Source organism: Salmo salar, chromosome 13 (assembly GCF_965601325.2).
Source record: "Salmo salar chromosome 13, fSalSal1, whole genome shotgun sequence".
In the NCBI taxonomy this organism is placed as follows: domain Eukaryota; kingdom Metazoa; phylum Chordata; class Actinopteri; order Salmoniformes; family Salmonidae; genus Salmo; species Salmo salar.
The window spans coordinates 80,685,916-80,702,839 of record NC_138303.1 but is presented as its reverse complement, the minus strand read 5'-3'; the positions used below and the strand labels follow the sequence as shown (position 1 = coordinate 80,702,839).

The 16,924-nt window shown below is 47.5% G+C and overlaps 1 protein-coding gene across 1 annotated transcript in view; it reads right to left on the bottom strand.

Moving 5' to 3' along the window:
* med13a (mediator complex subunit 13a) overlaps positions 1-16,924 on the bottom strand; it is a 120,294-nt gene that overhangs the window by 19,660 nt on the left and 83,710 nt on the right. The window contains exons 7-15 of the mRNA XM_014137886.3: positions 16,730-16,892; positions 15,016-15,126; positions 10,575-11,339; positions 9,060-9,279; positions 4,318-4,348; positions 3,706-3,827; positions 2,783-2,873; positions 1,807-2,018; positions 1,339-1,547 (exon numbers count right to left, since the gene is read on the bottom strand). Coding sequence (XP_013993361.3) covers positions 1,339-1,547; positions 1,807-2,018; positions 2,783-2,873; positions 3,706-3,827; positions 4,318-4,348; positions 9,060-9,279; positions 10,575-11,339; positions 15,016-15,126; positions 16,730-16,892 — 1,924 coding nt within the window. The remainder of the gene's footprint in view (positions 1-1,338; positions 1,548-1,806; positions 2,019-2,782; positions 2,874-3,705; positions 3,828-4,317; positions 4,349-9,059; positions 9,280-10,574; positions 11,340-15,015; positions 15,127-16,729; positions 16,893-16,924) is intronic.

Genomic DNA, 16,924 nt, shown 5'->3' with positions numbered 1-16,924 from the left:
CAAGTCAAATTTCTTCAGCCTCCTGAAGTTTGTGTGGGTGGACCATTTCAGATCATCAGTGATGTGTCCGCCGAGGAACTTGAAGATTTCCACCTTCTCCTGCACCGCCCGCAACCACAGGGCTCTCCAGATGGTGGTGCGGTCTGGCCAACGCATCACTGGGGGGCAAACTACCTGCCCTCCAGGACATCTATAGCACCCGGTGTCACAGGAAGGACAAAAAGATCATCAAGGACATCAACCACCCGAGCCACTGCCTGTTCACCCCACTATCATCCAGAAGGCGAGGTCAGTACAGGTGCATCAAAGCTGGGACAGAGAGACTGAAAAACACCTATCTTAAGGCCATCAGACTGTTAAACAGCCATCACTAGCCGGCTACCACCCGGCTACTCAACCCTGCACCTTAGAGGCTACTGCCCTATATACATAGACTTAGAATCACTGGCCACTTTAATAATGGAACACTAGTCACTTTAATAATGTTTACATAGTGCTTTACTCATCTCATATGTACAATTCTGTATTCTATTCTACTGTATTTTAGTCAAAGCCACTCCGACATTGCTCAATCTAATATTTATTTACTTATAGATTTGTGTGTATCGTTGTGAATCGTTTTTCGATACAACTGCACTGTTCGATACTACGGCACTGTTGGAGCTAGGAAGACAAGCATTTCGCTACCCCCGCAATTACATCTGCTACATATGTGTATGTGACCAATACAATTTGACTTGATTTGATAGACCAGGCTCAGTACTGAGGGTTAATAATCCTCACCTTCAATCACCACCATGCTTTCTATACTCATCTCCCCTCCTCTCAATCAGCCATGCCTGAGGAATGGAACAGGCTCCTCAGGGGGTAGGGGGATAAACCCAAGTGTGTGTGTGTGTGTGTGTGTGTGTGTGTGTGTGTGTGTGTGTGTGTGTGTGTGTGTGTGTGTGTGTATGTGTGTGTGTGGGTCTGTATCGTCTAAGTCTAAATTACACTGCAGCTTCAGTATCCCTCAGCACAGATGAGCATTACAAATTGTAAAAAAATCCTTGGAGCAGCTGGGAAAGTCTCCATTGGTTCCACAGGCTTTAGAAGCAGAGGAGAGGGTCCTGAGACAGTCAGTTAGCCACGCAGACAGACAGCCCTCCCATAGCAGATGGGCCCCTAGCAGTTAGGCATTCAGACAAAACACATTGGTTATGAGTGGTTCATATAGAGATTGACTGATTGATTGATTTACTATATCAGACAATTCAAATGCACAACCACACACCAATGCAATGGCAAGTGAGGAGATAAGTGGTTTCTGGACTATGTACTTGAAGGAAATATGTTTACCTGTCTTTGTTGAGGTAGGCCATGGAAGGCACATGGGGGTGGTTGAGCATCTCCTGTTTGCCCACGGTGGTCCAGCTGGGCCTGTAGATGCACTCGTCTGGCATCTTGATTGGGGGCAGACACTGGCTGGGCAGGGTCTTGAGGGGGGCAAACATGGAGCAGCCCACAAATGCCTGGCACAGCTCCGGCTTGTACACAAACGAGAAGTCCTGTGGGGAGAGACAGGGAGCGGTGGCGTATGACACTGGGGTTAGACCATGTGCTGTATGTACACTGAGGCTACAGTACTATGACTTCAATTGACTTATTCATTTCACATTCATCCTTATTGTAACTCCTTGGCAAGGTTAGGCTAGAAAACACCAGCAGTTCTAAGTTCAGCAACAGTTAGGTGATGCAGAGGAATTATCCATGACTCCTAATCAGGGTCAGATAGGGGTCAAGTTGAAAATTAGGGGCCAAACCCACCTTGATTTCCTGTGGCTTGGGGCTGCAGTAGCCTTCCTCCACCTCGATCTTGAAGTGTCCCCCAAGGGACGAGGTACCGTCCAGGTTGGTCATGCCCTGTCCGACCTCCAGGCCGCCATACTCCTTACTGCCCATGTTCATGGGAGAGTAGCCCATGATGTGCTGCTCCAGGCTGGGGGGAGTGGGGAACATCTGGTGCAAATCTGCCGAGCCTAGAGCAGATAGAGGGAGGAGAGGGGAAAGATAGGTATAAATGAAGAAAGAGAGGAGGGGGCGTTAGAGACTAGAGATGAATCAAGGTTCTCATTCAGTGACAACAACAAGTGAAGATCTGAAGTCTCAAAGGCAGCCATGGCTCAACAGGTACGATCAACAGTTTGACAGTCTAACTGCTGAGGCAACAAGCACCTTGTTTCACACACAAAGCTATACACTAGTCACATAGAGGGGTAGATAATGAGACTCTTGTTCCTGCCCCATGGCTCAGAGCTGTCTGTTTGGAGTGGAGCAGGGTTGCTCAGACAGCCAGTGACATCTGTAGAACTCTTATCGCCACAAGGGGGCGCAGCATAGGTAAACAACATCTCTGGGCCTGTACGTATCAAGTGTCTCTGAGTAGGAGTGCTGATCTATGATCAGTTTTGCCTTTTGCCTTATGAACATGGAGACCTGATATTAGATCAGCACTCCTACTGAGATGCCTGATACATAAGGATCCTGGAATGTAAACATGTGCTGAGACTAGTGACTGAAGAAGTTTCATGCTTCATTAGTGAATGAATGAGTATGAACAGGCTGTGCTTTCCAAGTGTTATATTATGAGTTTCTGCATGGGTTTGAGTTGCCTCAAGCACATTTTCAGTGCATCATCCTTAGGCTGAGGAGTGGGGAAAGCTTAGGGGTATCCTATCCCATAAGCATTGAGCTAGGAGCTGATTGAACAGGCTGATCTGAGAGCAGGGAGAAGCAGGCTTACTAATGCAAGAGACTGGGTCCAGAGTGGCTGGCTTTGGTTCCTTGTTGCCAAATTTATCACCTGTTCCATTCACCGCTCGTCTGGAACCAGGCTGTTGAATATAAACAAAGACATGGCAAAAATAAGATTCAAAAGTTTATTCACAAAAACAACACAGAAAATGAAATGACATGTCTCTATATATATTTTATCTCAACGAGACTAAACTGTATAACGTTTAATTTAAATGAACACAACATAAATCAATATTACACATTTTCTGAAACCCGAGAACAGTGACAGTCAACAAATCGATGTGATGTTAGTTCCACAACAACAAATCCCCTGTAGTGAGGGGATGGGGAACCCTGTTGGCAGGCCGTAACCCAGCGGTGGCATTGCAGCCCTCAGTGTGTTCTTGCAGTGTTGTTGGTGCCAGACAGTCTCAGAGGGGGTTGGACTGTGACTGTTCTGTGGGGGCCAAAGTCAGAACAGAGCCCTTTGGAAGCCATCCATATCCACCTTTGGGGCGGGGGTTGGGGAAAGCCTTTTTGAATCTAAGCCGCGGTTACACAAGCTTTTGACAAATCAGAGCAGATATTTAGCCAATAATTGGGCAAAAGATCCGAATCAGTGTCTGTGTAAACGTAGCCAATAACACTGCAATGTGTTGTAGGGTGACATGTCAGCCATAGACGCTGATGTACTGCATGCACGCAACATTCTGGCTCACCAACACACACACACACACACACACTCAGATGCGCACACACACACACACACTTGCCAGGCGGTACTCTAGCTAATGGGATATTTATTGTGGTTTAGTGCAGCGGGCAGGCTGTAGTGCTGGCAGGCCCCAATGACCGCAAGTTCATCCTCTTCTCTCTCTCTCTCGCACGCACGCACGCACGCACACACACACACACACACACCGTACTGACCGTGAGTTCGTCCTCGTCTGAGTTGAAGAGGTTGTCCAGGTCGTTGATGGACACAGCCAAATCTGTCTCATGGATCAGACTGGTGGAGGCAGTGCGTGCGTGTGCGGCTGCCCGCGCTGCGTCTGGCGGAGAAGGAACACACAGGGATTAGGTTGGTAACCCACCTGTAGCTCCCAAATATACCTTGACGTCAGAGCCTGTCAGTATTACATGTGGGCCTATTCCTGAGGCTGCATTCAATAGCTAGTACACATATATATGTGCTATAACACCCCAATAAAACATATCTGAATTAAGTCTGAATAAAACCTACTAATGCGTCTACATGCCTGAGGAATCTAGATAAGACTTTACCATTACAAATCATATGTGGTATGAGTTATAGATACACCACAGTATGATGGCTCAGACTGATTGACTGCATTTACTGTTGCTGAGTGAAGCCCATGACAGACAGGTGGTAAGCTACAGTATGGTTTCACACCATCATCAAAGGCTGGCTTAGGCTGCTACTGCTGTCACTCTGGTAGGCTGTGGACCCAGGTAATATCCCTGTCATCTAACAGAGCACAGAGCTGCACAGTACAGCAGAGACAGACAGAGGATCCTTACCATCTGACAGACCTGCTGCTCCATCCTCCCCCTGAGAGACAGGGAGAGAGAAAGACAGAAAGAGAGCGAGAAAGACAGAGAGAGAGAGAGTGAGAGAGAGACAGACCAAGAGAGAAAGAAAGAAAGAAAGAAAGAAAGAAAGAAAGAAAGAAAGAAAGAAAGAAAGAAAGAAAGAAAGAAAGAAAGAAAGAAAGAAAGAGTGAGTGAGTGAGAGACAGACAAGAGAGATCAATCTTGTGCACAAAACAAATGCAAAGAAACAAAACCAATAGGATATAGCTGATCAAACACAATCAAAATATATTGATAATGGATAAAAGGCTATAGCAGAAACAGTCTATATGAAACTGTTTTAAATACATTTTTAATACACACAGTCTAAACCACATAACAAGAGGGAAATCTCTTGTCTAAATGCAGAAAGTACACAGGTGCCTCCAGCTCATGAGAGCTGTTTCTGCTCTCTCAGTCTCAATTGAGAATAGGTTATTTTTGGCAGACTTAAAAAAAATAGAGAGAAGAGAGAAAAGAGGGGAACGAACAAACGTCTCTGTACTGACTGTACTAATGAGATTTCCAGACAAGGCTACCAGTGTATGTGAGAAATGCCATGGCCTCCTAGGCCGGGGAGGGAGCCCTAATGCCACTACACTACGTCAATATCTCTCAGGGATAGGGCTGTGTGCTCTTGTGATTCTCTGTGGCTCAGTTGGTAGAGCATGGCACATGCAAAGCCAGGATTGTGGGTATGATTCCCATTGGGGCCACCAATTCAGAGAATGTATGTATGTTTGACTGTATGTCACTTTAGATAAAAGCGTCAGCTAAATGTCATATATTATGATGGGGCCTCCGTTATACATGCCAGGCATACAGAGTCACACACACACAAGGGGTTGGGGCTGAAGGAATGGCATGTTCCAGTAGCCATTGATTTCATTACGCTCCAGGGGCTCTCTCTCTCTGTCTGTGTAAAGGACCTTTAATCTGTTTCCTTTGAAAGCCTGCTGCACTACGGGGGAAAAAAACCCGGCACAAACAGCAAACAAAAACCTATGACGCCAGCTAGCCCCTTATCAATAACCGACGCTTGGCTGGAACGCTGGAGCCTGTGTTTGTATGGATGTGTTCCAGCCTTGCGTCACACTGCCCTTATTATTCCAAAACTGTCTGCATGAAAGAGTCCTCTCTCTCTCTCTTTCTCCCCATCTCCGGCCATTTCATCTGAGGGGTCAGGCACTTATTCAGAAGACACAGCCATTTCAGTCTGTAAATCTAAAGAATGCGTCTGCTGTAGTGACATGTAAAGCAGAGTAGAGGAGCCTACAGCCACTGAACAACACACAGCTTAGACCAAGGATTCTATACTCCAGTCTGAACTTAAACGACTTAAACCAGTTACAAAGTGTGTAGAAGTAATAATGATCTTACAATTTTAAATCATTTAATCTCCGAACAATTTCTCTTCAATCACAGTGTTTTCAATATAGAGCTATTAGCAGCAATAATTGTGTTGATTTTGTGGGCTCAAACCAGAGTTTATTAACATTTTCCATTAAGAATATGGGCAAAATGTAAGAAGTGACAATGAAAGGTGGGAATGTTGTTCCCTTGTCATATAATTGATACATTTACAATCAGTATAGCATTAAAAATAGTTTTCCAGATTGCATTTTGGTGATTCTTTTTTTTCGCAATGTGAATATTGGGTCGCCCTGAGAAAACCTGGTTGAATTTGGGTCCCGATGGCAAAACCAGTTGAGAACCACTGGTTTCGACCTTAGACCAGCCAGTCAGTGTGATGTTCATATGGTGCCCCACAGTACAGCCCTACCAGAGACTACCCTTTCCTGTTTTCTCTGCTGCTACTGTACGCCCAGCTCCACTGCTAAGTGAGTGTACTGTTTTGTTTCATTGGCAGGGGTTTCTAGTCAATGTTCCCTCTAAGCTGCATGTGTGCGCTGGTGCGCAGCTCCCCCGGGGTTGCCGCACAGAAGAGAAGAAATATCACCCCGCGCAGAGAAGCACGAGATTTAATTTCACTCAACTTTCTAGAGTTTTACATTTTTAATTGAACCTTTATTTAACTAGGCAAGTCCGTTAAGAACAAATTCTTATTTACAATGATGGCCTAGGAACAGTGGGTTAAGTGCCTTGTTCAGGGGCAGAACGACAGATTTTTACCTTGTCAGTTCGGGGTTTCGATGTAGCAACCTTTCGGCCCAACGCTCTAACCCCTAGGCTACCTGCCGCTCCCAGTTCTAGAGTGAACATTATCAACGTTTCCCTTTACTCTGGGAATTGGGATCGAATCAACGCAGTATTAGCTACTTTCAATGCAACATAGCGAAACAAAAGGAACTATGCAAGACTTAAGAATGTAAAACTAATGATGTAAGAGATTGTGTTGTAGGCAGAGCGCATCGGAGTAGGATTCTATTGCATTGACAGGCACGACTCAGGCCCATACTCTACACAGATCGGTGCGCCATAACCAATCAGAGCTGCAGTAGGCCTATATGCAAATAGACCATTGCCATATATGGATTTGCACCATTCACTCCGAACTGGACTGTTTTACAGCATGAGCGGTCGTGATTATTATGCGCTTGTTTTTTGTTTGTTCATATCCTTTGCAAGTTAGTGAGTTATTAGCCTAGTTATAGCTCATTTGTAGTCAGCAATGTAGGAGTGGTTGCTTCCTAAAGGGGACAAAACGTGTGCATTTCTAGCCATCTTTGAAAAGCAAAGATCAGGTAAATAGCCTTTTTATGCCTTAAAGGGGCAGTGTTGTATTTTGAAACAGGCTTGAATGAGCTAAGTAGCCAAAAGGCAAAGGGAAGCATAATTTGTCTGATTAATAATACATTTTATTTTGTAAAGTGGTTTCTTGCATCAAACAACACAACATTTTCAGTCATCTCCTTGTCTGAAGGATAAGTGGATAAACAGATTCATGTCAAGCCCTGCATGTTATTTCAAAAGTCTCATGGAATGTAGGCCTACATTGAACACCACACATTGGCTGCTACTGTAGGCTGAATGAAAGAACCACCATTTTCATTTAAAATGTTATGGGATGCATTTTCTCCATTTTCTTTTATGGTAGACCACTCTGGTAGGCCTACATTATGATCAAATAGCCACTCTAGCCTTCTTGGCCCATGTTAAAACTGTAACTTAAAGCGGGTAAAGCCTCAGTGTTCCCAGTAAACACGCGCCGGAAGTTGAACATCATTTTCACAATGTTCAATTTTGCGTTAAGCAGGAATAAATTTGAGGGAACATTGTTTCTAGTGGTGTAACTGGAACACGTTTGGAGCTTTGACAGCATGCCAACCTCCTGCACACACACAACTCAGCGGGATGGGACAGAAGCCAATTTGGCAATGCCGAGAGAGTCTATGGCACGCACCCACTCATGAACACACACATAAAAGTGCACAAAACATAGGCCGTCGCTTTGCAGCGTCATCAATGCAGAGTGAAGCAGGACCAAGAGGGAAAGATGTATAGCTGAGCTAACACACACACAGCCCAAGTGCTCAGCAGATTGTGGAAGGGCTCCTCTGCACATAGTGGCCACTGGGGGACCTCCTGTATCAGAAGCAGCACAGCAGTAACAGTACACACAGTACAGTACCACACACACACACACACACACACACACACACACACACACACACACACACACACACACACACACACACACACACACACACACACACACACACACACACACACACACACACACACCACCACACACACACACAGTACCACACACACAGTACCACACACACAGTACACTACCACACACACACAGTACACTACCACACACACACACAGTACAGTACCCCCCCCCCCACACACACACACACGCACACATGTGCACGCACACACACACACACACACACACACACACACACACACACACACACACACACACACACACACAGTACAGTACCACACACACACACACACACACACACACACACACAGTACAGTACCACACACACACACACACACACACACACAGTACAGTACCACACACACACACTAACTTGAGGGAGAGAAAAAAAGCTCAGCAGCCCTTGTGAAATAAAACAAAATACAAAAAAAGCTATTTTAAACGTGCACACTTCAGTAAGCCAGGTTGATTTGGCCTGTTTAAGCCACAGCCAGCACAGTGCCTCCCTCCCCCTCCTCCATGCCTCACAGACAAGCAGACAGGGTGACAGGCAGCCCTCTCCCATTCCCATTCCCACACCCACACACTCCCCCCCTGCTCTCTCTCTAGTGCTGGGGGAGCTTCCACAGCTAACAGGTGGTCTAGGTTTGAAAACAGAAAGAGACAATATTAAGAAAACATCCTGAGCCCACATGGCAGGGGAGGAGAATCAGAGTGAGAGAGGGAGCAGATAGGGAAGACACAAACTAAACTAAACGAGAGGGAGGAAATTAGAGAGGCACCAAACTATTTTGGCACCCCTCTGCTGGGATAACAATGTGAGTTGGAGCTGGCTTCCTGCGCAGTAGATTTGGGTGGGAAAAAGCGGAGTCTAGCTAGCGAGACATTTACAGTGCAGGATCGCTTATCTTGTGACCCTTAACCGAACCCTTCCTGCTGCCTGAGACTAAAGGCGGTCACCAACAGTGGCATGTTGGCGGCAGCAGCAACAGCGATGGGAGAAAAGGATTTGCCTCAGCCGCTCCAGTTGATGAAGTTGTAACTTTAGCCCTACCTTGTGTTTCTTCCCGGGCTGGCGCTCGCCGCCCGTCTTGTCCTTCTTGTCGGAAAAGGAGAACTTGACGTCCCCGTCCTCGAAGGCGTAGGGGTCCACCTCAGGCTCGTGGTCATCGTCGTCGGTAATGGCGGCGGCCAGGTACTGGTTCCTCCGCTGGAGGTACATCTGCACGCGCTCCTCAGACACCTTCAGAGGCCGCTTGGAAGTGGCCATCAGTCTGGGTGTGGACGGGGACAGGGGGCGATTTATTAGGTCAGGCAATGCCACAGAGTGCAAGCTATCAATAGTAATCCATCAACATTCATGTGGGGAGGTAAAGCAATGCATGTCTCTTTTTCAATGTAATCCGTGAATCATTGTGTTTCATGTGTCTGTGTTCTAGTTGTTGATGTTGTGGTTGTTCAGATGCTACCAGACAGTGAGCCCTGCCAGCCCCTCTAAGGGGGGGAAGGGAGGGGGAGTGACCAATGGGGAGTGAGCCAGCTCATGTAGGTCCTCTCTCTCGCTCCCTCCTCCCTCTCTCCGGCTCGGCTGTGATGTGAGGTGACAGTGCGCAGTGGCCCAAGCCAGAGATTAGCATCCATTCAAAGCTATGTCCCTGCCGCCAGGATTACTCCCTCTCTCTCTCTCCCTCCATCCTTTCCCTCCCTTTCTCCTCACCAGATTAGCCCTGCTGTCCTTAGCCCTGCCCACAGCCCTGTCCACAGCACTGTCCATCAGCCATCCCTGAAATGCATAACCCCTCAGATACTTCCCAAGACCACCACTGCTCGGCCCGACCTGCCTGCTCTCCGGACCATCCTCCCCCTATCCCTTAGTCCAGCTCACCCTCTCTCTCCATCTCTCTCTCTTCCATCCCTCTCGCTCTGCTCCCTCGAGTCCACTTCTCTCTCTCTCTCTCTCTTACTATGTCTCTCTCTCAGTGAAGCGACACCTCTGCTCTGACATCAAGGTTTCAAGGAAGCCACTGTCCTTCACATGTTCAGGGTGGCGAGGAAGGAAGAAGGGGGAGTTGTAATAGAGGGACCGTGTGTGTGTGTTGAGGGGGTTCAATAAGCTCTCTCCAGTCTGTGCTGCAGTGCTGGCCATGCACATTAGTGATGTATGATGTCAAAAGGGCACATAGCGAGATTGTAACGTGCCGTATGCGCTCAGCGCCACCAAACATTCAGAACATTCTGAGGCACGGGCGGCGAGGGGGAAGGGAGGGGAGGGAAGGGGGAGAGGCCTGGTTGTGCTCTTTCAAAACACTTTTTTTGTAGAATGTTGGAAATCCTTAAAAAGGGGCCTGTCTGTCTGTGTACCAAAAGGGATGATTGGGTAGTGGATGGGTAGTGGGAGTCAGGGTTGGATGCCTGACCAGTGAGTCAGTAAATGGCTGGGGGCATCTAGCACCCTCTATGGGCAATAGTGGCTGTTCAATGGGGAGATAAGGATGGATGGTGAATGAATGAATGAATGAATGAATGAATGAATGAATGAATGAATGAATGAATGAGGAGATACACTCACTCTGTGACAGAAACCACCTCCTGTCCTCCCGAGGCCTCGTCTCTTTCCCTGTCCCTCAGCTTGTCCCCAGGCAGCATTGGCGTGGGTATCTCGGCCTCTTTCCTCCTGGGTAGGTTGAAGAACCTCCATGGCGCAGGGGAGCCGTCCTCCTCCAGGTTTACAGCAGAGCCTACATACATGGTGGGTTCCAGGGGCTCTGAGGGGTAAGACGTGTGGGGGTGGTGGAAGTGCAGGGCCAGGCCATCTAGCCTCCGGGGTTCCCCCTCGCCACCCTTCTGCCCCACCAGGCAGGGCTCTGGGGGCGGCTGGTAGAAGTGTTGACTGTGGGGGGTTGAGGGGTTCTTCATCGAGCCGTTCCCCGTCTCCTCTCCTCGGTCGCGCTCACAGGGGTGGGGGCTGAGGGGAGGGGGCTGGGGGGAACCAGTCATCTCTGAGGAAGAGCCGCCGCTACCCACCCCTCCACCATGCAGCTGGGGGGGCTTGGTGACACTGTCAGAGGGGCGGAGGCCGGAGAAACCACCCCCCGCTTGCTGGACCCTCATGGCTAGCCGCTGGCCCGCCGCCACCTCCGTCTCCTTGGTAACATCGTCGCAGGTGGTGCTGCGGTGGTGGAAGGGCGTCTGCGGCCTCTTGGTCTGCTTGTCGCCCTTCTCGGGCTTGTCGCCCCCAGCCTTGTGCTTGGTGGGTGGCTGGGTGTGGGTGGGCTGGCCTGTTGACTGGGGCTGGCCGGGGATGCTCCCACCTCGCTGCTTCAAAGATTTATGCCTAGGAGGACACAGAGGAAGAGGAAGCATAAATAAACTAACAATAATATAATTTGTTAGCATTCGTGAACATTCATTAGCTCAATAACGAGCGTTGAGCAGCAACACTAATCTAGTGCAATCAATAACCAACAACAAATTGAATAAAGCTGAATCTGTGAGAACCGAGTAGCAATTGAAAAGCACGGAATCAATTAAGTGAACAAATGAGTCCCTCTCAAATCTAATAAACTTCTCATGTCATGCTGATGCTACTCTTACAAACATAAACTGATGTTATTATTCTGCACTCTATTATTCTCTAACCAAAACCATGCACTTCATCTAGAATAGAGCATTCCCCCATTGCTGAGTTCATTGGGGAGAAAACGAAGTGAAACCCTTCTGAACATGACCCAGGTGGGAGGGAGGCCTGTTTCTTGTTGGGTTTAAATGGCCTGGAACATGTTGTGGTGGTCCCCGGCCCTCACTGCCCCTACGACACACACACACACACACACACACACACACACACACACACACACACACACACACACACACACACACACACACACACACACACACACACACACACACACACACACACACACACACACACACACACACACACACACACACACACACACTTTCCCCAGACTAGGCCAGGGGAGAGCCAGCCACTAAGTTAGAACCAGTATTGTTCACCTCTCATTTAACTGTAAGGGGCCCGAGGAGCAACAAGTCCAAAGCCAGACTCTGATACTGACAAGTGGCTGTGGGGGGAGGGGTGCTTGGGGTCTACTCAGGGTCAGGTCAGCTGGGGATGGGTGTTGTTATTTGGCCGTTAGTATGTCAGCATGGTAACTGCAGGCAGCTCTTGTTGTCGTGAAGCAGCCAGCATGTTGACGGCTAAGCTAAGCTCTCCCTCTTTTATGGTGGGAGGGAGGGATGTATTGTCCTTCCCACTACCTGGAAGGATAAGAATGGAACTGCTTAACTGTCGGCAGGCAGAGAGTAGGCAAGTCGCAGCAAAAACAACACATGGAGTGGGTAAACACCATAGACTTAGATAGATGACTCATCTTTGTATCTGTCTCATTATGGCGTCTTTGCGAGCATGGGCAGCGCCATTGAGGCTACCTCCATTTTGAAGTAGTCAATGTTCTTCTTCTACTACTTCTATGAGTTAGTAAACAAACTGAAGGGGTGCATAAAGCCAAGATTGGCAATTTCTTGCCATCTGCAGTTATGGAATGTTTGCTCACGAGTATAATTAATTGGCTGATCCCTCCTGATGACCTGGTTTTGTGATTTTTCCTTAACCCATAGGAAGTCCCACCCAGTTGAGTCCTCAATAGTGTTTCTCATGCTAAAACAGGCTTTACACAAACACTCACCATTGTGCCGCACACACGGGGACTCCATTTCAATGTTACCTCCCATATGCTGGGTTCCCTCCAACAGACTTCCCCCAGCTCTGTCCTCACCTCTTGTACACAGCCTGCCTGCCCTAACACCACCAGTAATAACATACTTCCCCAGCTCTGTCCTCACCTCCTGTACACAGCCTGCCCTAACACCACCAGTAATAACATACTTCCCCAGCTCTGTCCTCACCTCCTGTACACAGCCTGCCCTAACACCACCAGTAATAACAGACTTCCCCCAGCTCTGTCCTCACCTCCTGTACACAGCCTGCCTGCGCTAACACCACCAGTAATAACAGACTTCCCCCAGCTCTGTCCTCACCTCCTGTACACAGCCTGCCTGCGCTAACACCACCAGTAATAACAGACTTCCCCCAGCTCTGTCCTCACCTCCTGTACACAGCCTGCCCTAACACCACCAGTAATAACAGACTTCCCCCAGCTCTATCCTCACCTCCTGTACACAGCCTGCCGCGCTAACACCACCAGTAATAACAGACTTCCCCCAGCTCTATCCTCACCTCCTGTACACAGCCTGCCCTAACACCACCAGTAATAACAGACTTCCCCCAGCTCTGTCCTCACCTCCTGTACACAGCCTGCCTGCCCTAACACCACCAGTAATAACAGACTTCCCCCAGCTCTGTCCTCACCTCCTGTACACAGCCTGCCCTAACACCACCAGTAATAACAGACTTCCCTCAGCTCTGTCCTCACCTCCTGTACACAGCCTGCCTGCCCTAACACCACCAGTAATAACAGACTTCCCCCAGCTCTGTCCTCACCTCCTGTACACAGCCTGCCTGCGCTAACACCACCAGTAATAACAGACTTCCCCCAGCTCTGTCCTCACCTCCTGTACACAGCCTGCCTGCGCTAACACCACCAGTAATAACAGACTTCCCTCAGCTCTGTCCTCACCTCCTGTACACAGCCTGCCTGCGCTAACACCACCAGTAATAACAGACTTCCCCCAGCTCTGTCCTCACCTCCTGTACACAGCCTGCCTGCGCTAACACCACCAGTAATAACAGACTTCCCCCAGCTCTGTCCTCACCTCCTGTACAAGGCCTGCCTGCACTAACACCACCAGTGCGGAGCAAGGCGCTCCCCCGATCTATTGTGAAAGTGCTCTTAAAGCAGAAACACACAAAGCAAACGCCCAGAGAAACAGCATAAAAGTGCAGAGTGTCAAGCATCTATTTCTGTGCGAGCTGCAGCGTGACGTGTGCTTTTGCGGCTGTGTGTGTGCACGTCTGTGCCAGGAGACAGCAGTGGGACATGCTGACTGCAGCCTTTCCCTTCAGAGAGAACACATGCCCGGACACACACAGGCACAGGGCTGTGATAATGTCGGACTGTCTGAGTTCCAACCCCAACAGAAACAGCCTGGCCACAGTCAACCTCGCATCCACACATTAACTAGACGCAGCAGATAATTTGTCAACATTAGGCTCTACAGACACTCTCTCCCTTTTAGAGCAGACATCTCCCTAAACAGGCCTTCTAGAGGTCAGACTGGCCCCTGGGTGTCTGCAACTGTGTCCCAAATGACACCCTATTCCCTACATAGTGCACTACTTTTGACTAGGGACCATGGCTCTGTTCAAAGTAGTGCACCATGTAGGGAATAGGGTGCCATTTGGGGGGGGGACACTGTCTCTGGTGAAGAACAACAGCTTTAGCCCCACCAAGAGAATACACTGTCTGAGCCACCAAAATAAAATACAAGCTTGAACCCTGGCAGGGTTGTCACTTAACAGAGGAATATAGATGAATGTCACACAGTACCAATCAAAAGTTTGGACACAGCTACTCACTCAAGGGTTTTTCTTTATTTATACTATTTTCTACATTGAAGAATAATAGTGAAGACATCACAACTATGAACTAACACATATGGAATCATGTAGATACCAAAAAAGTGTTACAAATATTTTGGCATTCTCTCCGTGATTCCATATGTGTTATTTCATAGTTTGATGTCTTCACTATTATTCTACAATGTAGAAAATAGTAAAAAATAAAGAAAAACCCTGGAATGAGTAGGTGTGTCCAAACTTTAGATTGGTACTGTACGTATTGACATTAAAATGCATCTCACATTTTAGACTGAAGTGTTGAACGTTGTTTTGTTGAGTAAGATTCCAATGAAAATGAGTCAACTTCCCTTAAAAGGCAAACTTTTAAACTAAAAGTATATCCCATTACAGAAGGCTTAGGGCGCAGGTCCCTAACCAGAGATACAAACAAACAAACTGCATTGTTCACCTGGAGCAGTTGCAGTGTGACCTCTGTGCTGACTCTACAAAGTCCCAGGTTCCTACTTTCTCCATCAGCTCCTCCTCACAGGTCCCATTGGCTGTCGCTGAGAACTTACGCCTGGAGAAACACACACAACACATTATTTTTCTTAGTTACTATTGTCTACTTCTGAAAAATATTAATTAGGTAAACGAAGTGTCAACATTAAGGGTTTATTAACTATTTCATGTCAGTGGCGTGTGCCTGTTATTTGACAGACCTATTTGGCAAATGATGAGTGTATACGTGTTGAGGTAGATACTGTATATATACTCTAGGCCAGGTGTCCTGGAAATTACCATCAGGGACACCTGAAGTCAATATTAAATTAATCATTCTTTATTATCAGGAAGCGGGAGAGGATCCAACAAACTTAATGCACCATAGTACACGTCGATCGGGAGCTCTGCCGGGGCAGTCCCGTTAGTTCTTATATACTGCTTACACAGACAAGTTATACTTGGAGGATTTAGCTTATTCATTATTCATAATTAATTCATCGTTAACGTTTGGTTCATGCATGTGACCAACACCTCAAGGCTTCTTTTCTCCAAGCTGAGACCTTGAAACTGAGACACTGTCACGTCCTGACCAGTAAAGGGGTTATTTGTTATTATAGTTTGGTCAGGACGTGGCAGGGGGTGTTTGTTTTATGTGGTTCGGGGTTTGTTGGTATATGTGTTTTGTAGAGGGGTGTTTGTTTAGAGTATTCCGGGGTTTTGGTCTATGTTCTATGTTAGTGTATTTCTATGTTCAGTCTAGTCTATCTATTTCTATGTTTAGTTAATTGGGATTGGGCCTTCAATTGGAGGCAGCTGTTCCTCGTTGCCTCTGATTGAAGGTCCTATGTATAGGGGTGTGTTTGTTATGGGAATTGTGGGAGGTTGTTTGTGCATAGCTGTGTATAGCCTGCATTACTGTTTGTCGTCCGTTCGTTTTCTTGTTTTGTTTCGTCAGTGTTCTAAATAAAGTTAAAATGAGCACTCAACCCGCTGCGCCTTGGTCCACTTCCTACGACGACCGTTACAGACACCCATTTCGGTTCTCAAAACAATGTTCTGGGCATACTGCCAAATTGCTTATACAGATAGTGAGGATTCCTCCCAGGTGACGATCAATCAGTCACTTGCATGAGCTCAGTCAAATTGGTTATTAGAAAAGCACAAACATAACATTTTCCTTCACACAGGATTCCTTAACTGACGGCCCACAGGCCCAATTTGCCCCACAGTTTTCTGAGGCAAAAAATAATAATTATATTTAATATTTTTATTTTGGACATAAAATACTGTAAAAATACCAGCAAATCAGCTCCAAGTGATTTTCATTTTGGAAATATGTTCCAACGTATAATATTATATATGTTTGGGCTTCTTGAGGTCAATTTGCAGTCTACAAATGATTTGTAATGATGTTTTGGCCCCCTGATCATCCGCTCAAGAAAAAAATCATCCCGCGGCTGAATCTAGTTGATGATCACTGCTCTAGGCTCTGTTGAGTGTGTCTATGATAGGGTAAACGTGTATGTGTGTGAATGCATGTGTGTGAGGTGTAGATATAGCTTTCCTGTCAGCTGTGTGTGAGCCTGTGCTCGTTGACAGTGTGTGTGAGCATGTGTTTGTGTGCGCAATTGTACTGGTTCTAGGACTTTGTTGAGAGAGTGTGTATGAGACAGACGTACTTGTTCTGAGCTCTGTTGATATTGCACTCCTGCCAGACCCTCTCCACCACCTGGCTGGCTAGCCTGCGAGGGATCTTCCCCTCGTGGTGACTGGTGCTGTCCACACTGACGCCATCCACAGCCGACGACATCTTCACCCACTTCTGAGCCGACTGGGAGACCACTGGAGGAAAGAGGAGGTGGGAAGGGAGAGGT